The sequence below is a fragment of the Babylonia areolata genome, chromosome 2 (assembly GCF_041734735.1).
Source record: "Babylonia areolata isolate BAREFJ2019XMU chromosome 2, ASM4173473v1, whole genome shotgun sequence".
NCBI classification, from domain to species: Eukaryota; Metazoa; Mollusca; class Gastropoda; order Neogastropoda; family Buccinidae; genus Babylonia; species Babylonia areolata.
In genome coordinates, this window is record NC_134877.1 from 36,775,808 (window position 1) to 36,788,098 (window position 12,291).

Here is a 12,291-nt window from a genome sequence, read left to right on the forward strand (position 1 = left end):
CAGTAAAGAAAAGAAAACTACATTACACTGGTATGCCCACATTTCAAAGGCATTGCTAAAACAATCATTAAAGGATTTTATCAACTGCTGAGTAAAGGAAATAGATGAGAAGACAGAAAAAAAAATCAGCTGACCGCATTGCAGAATGAAAGATAAAACCATTTGCAGAGACCCAGTTTTTTGGCACACAACTGACAAGACCTGGAGGAATCTTATGAACAGTTATTTAGTATGGCACCCCAACGACTCTTCACAGAGTTAAGGGAGAAGATAGATATATATATATTACTTTGATTAGATAGAAGATCACAAACAAAATTGTGCCCTTAGTCAGTTCTATTCATCTGCTGAAAAAAACAGTGAGAAAAAAAATAAGAGAAAGATAGCTTGGCTCATAAAAAGATTACACTTTTTGTGAGGCAAAATCCAGATCTGGAACTTATGTTAACAAATCATTACAAGTGTTTTTTCAATCCATACTGCACAGAAATACCAACATGAAAACACATTTTATCTGTGAACATACCTGGTAAAATAAAGAGGATGATGACAGATACAAGAAACTGGGTTAAAGAGGGAAAGAATGTCCAAAGCCTTATAGGAAAAAACACAGTGTCTAATTATAGTAATAGAAACAATTGTAATAATATTAATAATAATGAAAATACATCCCTGAATCTCTGAATCAAGGCAAGAACATCAAAAGGAAGGGGGAAATGTTAGTTCCAGAACCATTCTACACCCCTTTTAGCCTTAAAATACCAGGAATAAGACAGAAGTCATTTGGTAAAATATGTGGCCACTACCCCAGCACCTAAGCTTCAATGCATATATATATATACTTTACGCATTGCTGTTGCAAATGAAAATCCAGTACCAGATTGTTCCATTGTATTATAAACCCTCTAAATATATTTGGAAAAAAAATCAAAAACCTTTAAGACTTGTTCTGTTGAAGGTAATAAGAAGGTCATTGACACCAGAGAAAACTAAAGGAGAAAACAGCTGTTACACAAACACGTGTATACAATATCAACAGATGACAACTTACAAAACATGCACAGAAACAAATACATGTATATGTAGGTATTACCTTCATGACTCCACTCTGTTGGTTTAATACAAACAACCACAAAGATGCATTACCAATAACAAGAAGGAAGATGACTGAGCAAATGTGTCAAGTCACAGTTACTAAGCACCTATTTCAAACAGGCATTTGTCAGAGTTGACTCACCAAAAGTCAACTTTTCTGTGACAGTGCACCCCCTAAACAAAATTATCTACTTTGTTGTTCGTTTCTCTTTTTTTCCCCAGATCTTAAGGTACACTCTTGTTTGTCTGTGACCAACAGGAACTTTTGTCTGAAATGCCGGTGTGTGTGCATGCAGCTTTTTTTTTCTTTCTTTTTTTTTGTTCAGCTGCCAGAAGGATATAGTGAAATTACTGACAGAAGCAAACAGGATGACTCACAGCCTTGCCAATTCATGTCAATAAGGAGCAAGTCATTCATTCAAATATGCATTCACTCACAACCATATGGACACATTCTATCGCTCACATGACAGAAAGAGAAAAAGTGAGACTATCAACACACCACCATTCACCCTCCCTCCCATCCACCCCAAAAAATGACACAGTAACCTCACATCCCTCCCACCCACCCACCCAAACAAACAGAGCAGCATTCACAAAATGAACAGATGAATGATTGTTTGCTTGTTTACTTGACAACCTGTATACTAGCAGCTTAATCAGTGTCTGCTTTTACTTCCCAGTAGTGTGGAATTAATGCCTTTAATAGAGCAGAGTGTCTCCACTCCTTTCCTCCCAACATCCCCTCTCCTCAGTTCTGGCATTTGCATGACTGGCTCACGTGCACAGTGGATGATTAATTGGTTCCTCACTTGATTGATTGGTTCACTGGTGGTTCATTTGCTGAGTGGTTTGCTGCCATCTTACTCCGGAGTATGAGCAATATGGATCAGGTGGATCTCCTTGTCATATAGATTCAGACAGTCACAGTCCACTTCCAGCTTCTTCATCTTCTTCTTCTTCGTTCGTGGGCTGCAATTCCCACATTCACTGGTATCGATATGAGTGGGCTTTTATGTGTAAGACTGTTTTTACCCCACCATGTAGGCTGCCATACTCTGTTTTTGGAGATAACCAGCTTCAAAGCCAACCTCAAGACTCACTGATTTGAAATTGCCTTTGATTTTTTTTTTTTAATTATGTATGTGGATGCATGCATGGTTTTATGTATACATGTATAGTTTCCTATGAAAATTGTACTTAGTATTTACAGCGTAATGATGTACTGTCTTAAACTTTATATAATTTTTTCACTTAGTTGGACTTGTATGTTTTGATGGATGGTGTAACATATGTACTTTTGTTGGCACTATTTTACTGTAAACACTTAAAGGAAAATTCATTTGATTAGGTGTTATATAAATAACTTTTTAATTCTATTATTAGCATCAGCATTATCATTATCAGGTACAGTATCTTGTGCAAATCATTTCAGCAGGCTTATGTATATTATATATATCCTTTAAAATGGTCATGTCTCCATTATTTACAATAATATCACCACATTTTTTGTTACCGCACATCTTTTTTCTTTTTCTTTATTTCATCACTTTGACAAAAACCCATTTCCAGACCACTGTACTTCCTTGCACAAGTGTTCACAAAGCATGCTAAAAATAGCATTTAAATTCTTTAACTTCAAAACTGAACAGTAATTACACACAACAGTTATGTTTCCACATGTAATTTCATTTAATTCCTATGCTGAATTTAGGCCTTGAAAGTCTAATTGTGCAAACAAAGATTTTAAAACTACCCAAATATCTCATAGTCTTATGCAGTATATATGTATCGATTACCACTTCCTTGTCATACATATATACCCTCTTCTGGATATTCTCCAAGGCTTCACACGATTATCGGTTCACCAATTTAGGAAGAGGAAAGAGTAGGTTAGGTTGGGGCCGAGATGTACAGCAATTGGAAAAATGTGAAAATCAGTCAGAAACTGAGCAAGCAAAATAAATTCACATTTGAACAATACAAATAAAGCATAACTGTTCTCATTTCCCATATCTTGCTATCAACAAAAGTAAACAACCAAATAATACACACTTAAAATACACCATTCCAGTATCTACTTAAAAGTGAATTAAGGATTCTTATAAAAACAGCTTTTTCAGGAACTGAAACTGGATGTTACAATACACTTTAAACTGAACATTTGTTTTAAACTAAAAAGAAATAAAAAGTAAAAAAAAAAGAAAAGAAAAAAAAAGGAAAAGAAAGAAATATCACTTACCTGATAACTTTTAAGACGGATGAAATCAACAGACATGGGAACAGAATGGCCACTGTTGCGATTGATAATTTTGATTTTATCTAAAAGGTCAGTGAAAAACTTGTATCCTCCTTTCAAAACGCAGAGTCCAACGATGGCTTCATGTTCAAAGTCACTGAGTATATCACGAGCCATACGTTCTATTCTGAAAACAATATTAGGTTATTACTGGCACAGGTATATACAGATAGTCATAAATGTCATATGGTCATATATTCACACTCACATATAAACACACACATACAGACGTGCACATGCACAACCACGCACAGATGCATGTGCGTGTACACGCACACACACACACAAATACACACACGCAAACACACACACACACAAATAATAACAGCCACATACACAGGCTGACTCATACACAAATAGCCACACATGTTATATGGTCATGTTTTCTCACATACGTCATATGGTCATTTTCTTCTCTCTCTCTCTCTCTCTCTCTCTCTCTCTCTCTCTCACACACACACTCACACACACACACATGCTTATACACACACATGCACGCACACGCACACACACACACACACACACTGAGAGAGAACATGTAAATTGACACATAACACAAGCTAACTCATGGAAATATAAAGAAAAAGTAAAACATGCACATAAATGCAATGGCCCAAAATTCCACAGAATAAAGCAACAACCACCACCATCAGCAGCAAGACTGAATGCCAGTTTATACAGCAATGGGAGCACAAGAGTAAAATTACCTTACTATGTTAATTATTTCCAATATTTGTGTTTTTTTTGTCAAAGCACTGATACCTGTATTCTGGACCACATCAGTTTAACAATTTGACTAAAGGTTCCTGATCATTCAATACGATCACAGCAAAAATCAACTTGCACACAAGCAAATCTGTTCTGCAATTTTTTTTTTTTTTTTTTTTTTTTTTTTTTTTTTTTTTTTAACATATCAGTTCTCTTTTCCAACCTTGTCAGAAGCTCACCAACATGCTAACAGTCACCGCCCCTTCCCCACCCCCTCCTCACATCCAAATGTTCCCTGTCAGTTGAAAACAAAGTTCTGTTCCAAAAAGTCAAATAGCAGTTGAAAACTCTTTAGATAGTTTTGTCCGATGCTGGTCATCAGGGTTTTTTGGGTTTGTTTTTTTTTGTCTGGATTGTTTGGTTTTTTTTTGGTTTTGGTTTTTCTTGCTGAAAATTTTCACACAGTGCAGTATAATATGGCACATGATCACAATCACGTATAAACATTTATGTTACACAATAACCTCCATAAGACTGATAACTAAACTGACAAAGAAAAACATGTCAATTCCAGTGCATTTGGTAGTGGAACAAACTGTATCAGCATATCATTATCAAAGACAGGTGAGCATGACACAAACAAAATAACCTATTATCAGAGAGGAGAGAAAAAAAAAATCAGTCGCCCAAAATCCATACAGAGCCAGGTTACAAGAGAGAAGCCAGCAGGCAGGACATAACCCACCTGTCATGTATAAGTCCTGCAGGAATCAGGACATGCTCCAAGTCATCTTCATAGTGCCTGGGCACACAGAATGTGCTGAGGGGGTAGCCCTTATCATCATCACTGATCTGCATAGGTAATCAAAATTTGTAACATAAATCAGTTTCGGTTCTTTTTTGCATACATTTTCATATCATTAAAAGGTGCAACAGATTGATAGATAAAATCAAATCATCTGATCTTACACACAAAGGAACGTAATGGCATGCAGTTTACACCCATACACATGCACAGAAAAATAAATAAAGCAAGTAATTCTGTAACATATGCACACACATACATACAATCTCTCACACACACACACACACACACACACACACACACACTGGACACACATTTACGACAGACAAGACAAATGGGAATTTTTTTTTTTTTTTTATTGTATGCAAACAGTGCAGACAGTAACTTCAAAATGACATGTATTGTTGTGAAAGAATTCAAAGACACCAGTTGTTTTGACAATTCATGCCAACACATGTCAGTGACTTTACAAGCATACTATACTGTGTCAATACAAGTATAACAGCCAACAAGTTACCATCCACTGCTCAGTGCCCTAAATCAAAATTATCACATTCAGCAGGTATAACATATGCATGTCACTAAGTGTCTCACTCTTAACATTAACAGAGGAAGTATGGACTCTTGTGGAGCGATGGTGTGGTGGATTTAACATGATTTAAAAACGGGGAAGTGTAGGTCCTGGATTAGATCCTTGCAAGGACCAAGATTTTTACTGCCCCTTCCGTGAGACTTGAGTGATGGTCTAAGGTTTAGTCCTTCTGGTTAGACAATAAACCAAGATCCAATACATGTATACAACATGCATTTAGAGCTGGACCGTAGCAAAGGTCAAGAAACTATGTGTTACTTTATGTTTATGTCAGCCTTTTTAATTTGTTAGGTGCCTAAAATCATTCCATTTACTGGACCTAAAGCTGCCACAACGTTCGATTCTATGTCATACCCACAGCAATGGCAAAAACACAAAGAATGTTGAATAGAACTAAAAGGTAAGCAAGTACTGTGAAATTATCACTAACAAGTTCCATGACAAAATAAAATCTGCCAGGAAACTGGCTCAGTGAGCAACCGTCTCTTGCACTCCTTTGTAGCCACTTGTGTTTGCATTCTTCTTAACCTTTGATCTATGAACACAGGTGTTTTGTTGGAAAAATATTTTTCTGATATATGCTTTTTCAGCGAGCAGTACACTGCACACATGGTAACTTCAGTCTTCATACGACATACACACCAGCTAGCCCTTGGAACAGTCATCATTGTTTCACCTGGCCTCTTAAGCAACATATAATTATACATCTCATTCAGTGAAAATGTTGTACAAAACCCTATAAACAACTACATGGTGTCCCAAGGAAATGTTAAAAGCATTCTTTTCAACAAGCAGCTTCAAATTCAGCTCTGTGCACCCATGTAGACAGAAAAAGATATGCACAAACTTTCTTCCTTTCTGGCAAAAGAGTTATTCCTATACTTACAGCAGAGTTACAAAACTGTTTAATTCTTCATTGTTAGTCATATTACATTTTGTGTCGCTTTTTTTCTCTCTCTTTTTAGATTTCCAAATGTCAAATCGCTATACTTATAAGTATTCTGACATTGGGCACTATCTGTTTCTATCAGTCACCTGATTTTATGGTCAGTTCTTCAGATTATGTTACTTTGTCTATTTCCCCCAAATTTCCTTGCCAATTTTGATTTTCTCTTTCCTGGCACCTATGTAGTAGTAGTAGTAGTTGTTGTGAAGGGACTGGAAGGTCATCTGCCTGAACCTCTCGGCCTTTTTTATGTCTCCATCAAATCTTCATCTTCAGTTCTTTCTTTCTTTTTATTTATTTTCTTCTTTTGTTTGTTGTTGTTGGGCGGGATACACAAGTACGCTTCTGCAAGAACTTTGCTTTCATTCATCAAAACCAAAAAAAATTTTGCCCTAGTTTGCATCAGTTTGACATGGTACAGTGTATGACACCTAAATAAATCTTAAAAACACCATAATACAGTTTGAGCTCTGTCTCATACACACTGATACACACACACACACACACACACACACACACACACAGTGCAAACACATTATTCTCTCGTCTAAATCACTTTTGTGAATAGTTGTTAAATTAACAAACAATACATGCACACACACACACACACACACACACACACACACAAACCCCTTGTCGATATTTCTATGTATACTGCGTGTATATATACATGAATGAATAATGAATACATACATTTACACTTACGTCACGAGGTCATAATAACCATGTGGACAATTATGCAATAAATATTCCTCAAACACACACACACTCACACACACCACACACACAGTCATACCACACACACACACATTCACACTAACACCACACAAGCGTTTCTACATCCTGAGGAGAGCTACCAATCTTGAACTTGAACTTGACAGAATCAGTATGTAGGCCTTCTGTCCTTTAAATGGTCCATAAGCTCCTATTATTACTGGGGCATGAGTGGGTATTATAATGCCTACAAACTAACAGAGACAAACTGGTTCATAGACAGTTGAACTGCCTTTCCAAAAAGTGTCGTGCCTGCTTTTGAAACTATTAACTGATGGGACTGTGACCACTTCCTCAGGTAGGCTGTTCCAGGTGTTCACAACTCTCTTGGAGAAGTACCAGCCTGCATCTACCCATTGCCAGTTTCAGGGAGTGCCCCCTGGTGCCCCGACTGGTGTTTCGCTCGAGGCGAGGTCTATCTGTATCCTACAAACCATGTAAGTACTTGTACACATCAATCATGTCACCTCGTTTCCTTCGGTGCTCTAAGCTTGGTAACTGCGGGTTGGCCAGTCTTCCATTATATGGTTTATCTTTGATGCAGCCCAACAGCTTAGTGGCTCTACGATGGACATCCTCAACTTCAGCGCACAATGTCTTGTGATGGGGCTGCCATACCGAGTGTCCATATTCCAGAATCGGTCGCACGAGGCTTAATGCAGCTGAATGAAAAGATCTGGGCTACCAGTTACATTTTATATATACGAGTAAACGACAAACTTTCTTTTCGTTCCAAGAAGATCTTCTGTCACCACAACAAAACTTCACTTTGCCATGACCGAATTTTCGAAAGACTGAGCACACAGAAGTATCTACACGTGACCTCATGCAACCTCACCATCATAACAATGGCTCTGTGAGATATTTCAGCGGAATTTATAACTGATACTTCTGTAAAGCTTTCATTTCACATTCTGTGCACAGAACATAAAAAAACACGTGTCTTACCTTTATAAAATTCTGATGAGCCATTTTCGCACAAGGTTCGACCTGTCCATAGACTCTCGAATTTGACCTGTCCTGCAAGCGCAGTCGTCCACGGCGGCTTCACGGCGGGCGAAGGCCAGAATACACAGTTAGCTTCCGGTTAAAAGTACATACATATATCTTCCACCAAAATATCCAGTGCAATGGGCATTATCATGGTGAAGTGTGGGACAATGTCTTTCTTAAAGACTTCTCCCGCACACACGAAGATTGCTAGTTGTAGGGGCTGGCAATTCATCTGCCCAGACCTCTCGGCCTTATTGTGTCCCCATCGAATCTTCATCTTCACTTCTTTCATTTTATTTATTTTCTTTATTGTTTGTTGTTGTTGGGTGGGATACGCAAGTACACTTTTGTAAAAAAAAAAAAAAAAATTGTTTTATTCGTCATAATCTTTTTTTTTTTCTTTTAAGATGGTGTTGGTGTCAAGGAGATTTTTAAACGTGTTAGTATTTTGTGCAAGTTTAACTTCGGTTGGTAGTGCATTCCATGTTTGTGCAATTCGGTTAGCCAATGATTTTTTTTCTAATGTTGGTGTTGCAGTGTTCAAAACAAATTTTCTTTACTGAGTTCCTTGTACTATCATAGTCCGACATTCTAAAGATATGTCTTGCATTTACATCATTTATGTTATTTAATATCTTATAAGTTTCAATCAAATCTCCTCTTACTCTTCTACCTTTTAGTGAGTGTACATTTAAGTATGTAAGTCTTTGTTGATAACTCATATTCTTGCATTCTTTTAATAATTTCGTTGCTCTTCTTTGGACCCTTTCTATTGCTATATAGAGTTGTCTCTTAAGGTATGCGTGCCACACAATATTACCATATTCTACATGCGATCTGAAATGCTTTATATAGATTGAGAAATATATCTTTATCTAAGTAACTGAAGGTTCTCTTAATTACACCAATCATTTGATTTGCTTTATTTATAATATTATCAATATGTGTATCAAAGGATAGTTTATTGTCAAGTGAACATTATTACTAGGTCTTTCTCACTATAGCATTTCTCAATATTCTGTGTCGTGTTTTCTATTTTCATATGGTAATTGTTACTTGGATTTTTTTTTATCCCTAAGTGCATTACTTTACACTTTGAAACATTAAAATAAAGGTTCCATTTGTCAGACCATTCTTGTAGTGTATATAAATCAGTTTGTAACGTGAGATTGTTGTGTGCATCACCATAAATTTTAGTGTCATCTGCAAAAATTTTACACATCCTTTGTATACAATCAGGAAGGTCGTTTTTATATATATTGTGAAAAGTACTGGTCCAAGAATACTGCCCTGTGGAATACCACTGAATACGTTTGCACAAGCTGACTTTTCTTCTCCTACCTTAACTAATTGTGTTCTACCTGTTAAGAAGCTTCTTGTCCAGTTCAGTAAGTTACCAGTAATACCAGACGAGGCTAATTTTGATAACAGTCTTTCTTGTGGGACAGAATAGAATGCTTTTTTTAAGTTTAAATAAATTATGTCAATAGGTTTACCGCTGTCATTTTAGTCAGCCATCTTCGATTACTTCTAATAGTTGCGTTATGCATGATCTATTCTGTCTAAAGCCATGTTGACATTCTACATAAAGGTCATTTACTTTCATATGCGAAATCATTGCATCTCCAATAAAATATTCTAAAATCTTACACACTATACATGTTAGGCTCACTGGTCCATAATTACCTGGTTCTTGTTTTGACCCTTTCTTGTAAATAGCTGTCACCTCAGCCTTCTTCCAGTCGTTTGGTATGGAAGCACTTTCAAGTGACTTATTATAGATGATGCTGCAGTGGAATAGCCAACACTTTGCTCAACTCTTTTAGGAGCCTTGAAGGTATTTGGTCTGGTCCTTGTGTTTTATATGGGTCTAAAGCTTTTAATTTATTTTCCACTGCCATAAGGGTGACCCTTATATCACATACATTAATATTTCCCGATCTGGAGTTTTCTCCAAGGTTAGGTAAATTTGTAACAGTCTCTTTCGTAAAAACACTTGCAAAGAAATTATCTAAAGTTTCTGCTTTTTCCCTGTCAGTTTCTGCTAAACTACCATCTTCTTTTTTCAGTGCTCCTATTCCTGTTCTTAGCTTTGTTCCGAGTTTCTTGTACATACTTCCAAAACACTCTTGGGCTATACTAAGTTTACAGTTTTTGCTATGTTTCTTTCGCACTCTTTTTAGCTTTTTTAATGAACTTACAGCATTCATTCCCTTCTATTACATAACATAAATATGAGTATGTAATGTTAAATCACAACATCTGGTGACAGTGCAACAAAAGCGGAGAGGGGGGCACCCGGAATAATATAGGGGTGGGGTGGGGGAAGGAGGGGTGCTAGTGGTCTGTTGGTTTAGTATGGATGAACTTTGATTTTTTCACTGTGTTGCCTCTTAATTTGATTATCTATGCATCATCAAGATATGCTGCCAACAGACAGCTTCTCCAGGGTCGGACTTTCCAGTCATGTCAGACCGTAGTTAAACCTCACAGTTTTGAACATCAATAGGCGTAATCAATAGACTCTTTTTTATATCTGAGAATGAGTGTTCACTCGTTATCAGGTCTCAGTATATGCTGCTTCGAATCGATAAAACACCTGTCGGTTGAATATGTGCCGAGAACGAGCATGGTACACGTACGCGTTTTATTCTGCAACTACGGAGTGTGACCTGAAGCAGACGGCGCGCCACCGTACACTTTGGGTTGGGGTCCGCAGATACAAAAAAAAAAAAAAAAAAGAAAGAAAGGAAGAAAAAGGGACTTTTCTTCTTCTTTTTTTTCTTTACCTTTATATGTATATATATATATATATATATATATATATATATATATATATATATATATATATATATATATCAAATTTCCCTGAAATCAGCATGGAACATCCACCAATTACGGGATGTACAATCACCAAACAGTTTCTACTTCCAGACCAGCGACTGAGTTGCATCTAACATGGTCACAGCTGTTTGGATTTTTTAAAAATTAATTGGTACTAGTAAACAGTGTGCATCAGCACACACACATACACACACACACACACACACACACACACACACACACACACACACACACACTGACACACACACAAACTCTTCAACTGGGGAACTTCAACGGTGTATTGCCCGGCTGACGTTAAGGCTTGGATGAACTTGTCAAAAGAAACTACAGTTAAATGATTGTAAAACTGAAGCTATTATTAGTTTCTTCAAGCAGACTGTCTATAAATAACTCCTTGCCTTCCTCTCTTAAAATTGGAGATTCAGATGTAGACTTTGTATCTTCAGTGAAAAATCTGGGTATGACGTTTGATTCAAACCTCACAATGAAGAAACACGTAAACAATCTCTGCAAGGCTGTATACTTAGTTCAAATTCGAAAGATCAGTTCCATCTGACATCTTACTACTCAAGCAAGACAAACTCTGCCGGGTGTGCTCTCTTGTCTTGTTCAGCATGGACTAGATTACTGCAACTCACTCCTCGGACTGGTTGTCCTAGATACTTGATACAAAAACTCTAGAAAGTTCAAAACGCACTGAGGAGCAAGATTAATCTTTAGAACCAAAAAGACTGACAATATCACTCATCTTCTGCGTTCTCTCCACTGGTTACCAATTTCTGCCCGCATTCAGTACAAAGTTGCAATTCTCACCTTCAACTCTATTTTGGGTGTTGCTCCAGAGAATTGATTCAAACCTACACACCGCGTCGACAACTCAGATCATCTTCCGATTCACGACGGCTACTTGCTCCCCGTGTTAAAATCCGATCCTTCGGTGATTCTTCCTTTTCTTATTCAACTCCATATGTCTGGAACAGTTTACCTCACGATCTTCGCCACTCTCCTTCATTTCAACCTTTCAAAACTGGTATGAAAACACATCTTTTTGAAAACGCCTATCCATAGATCTTCCATACCTTTTCAGTTATAAGCCCGGCCAATCAAACTCTCTCTCTCTCTTTCGTTGTGTGTGTGTGTGTGTGTGTGTGTGTGTGTGTGTGTGTGTGCCACGTGTGTGTGTGTGTGTGTGTGTGTGTGTGTGTGTGTGTGTGTGTAATTATGTAATACGCGTA

General features: G+C 37.2%; 1 protein-coding gene across 2 annotated transcripts in view; it reads right to left on the reverse strand.

Annotated features, from left to right (window-relative positions):
• LOC143300773 (hypoxanthine-guanine phosphoribosyltransferase-like) overlaps nucleotides 1–8,317 on the reverse strand; it is a 31,027-nt gene extending 22,710 nt beyond the window's left edge. Inside the window, exons 1-4 of one of the 2 annotated variants that reach the window (XM_076614704.1) lie at nucleotides 8,168–8,317; nucleotides 4,848–4,954; nucleotides 3,338–3,521; nucleotides 1,094–1,108 (exon numbers count right to left, since the gene is read on the reverse strand). In XM_076614704.1, coding sequence (XP_076470819.1) covers nucleotides 1,094–1,108; nucleotides 3,338–3,521; nucleotides 4,848–4,954; nucleotides 8,168–8,191 — 330 coding nt within the window. In that variant the 5' untranslated portion in view covers nucleotides 8,192–8,317. The remainder of the gene's footprint in view (nucleotides 1–1,093; nucleotides 1,109–3,337; nucleotides 3,522–4,847; nucleotides 4,955–8,167) is intronic. The other variant, XM_076614712.1, reaches the window with a different exon arrangement.
• Between the last annotated feature and the right edge of the window lie 3,974 nt (nucleotides 8,318–12,291).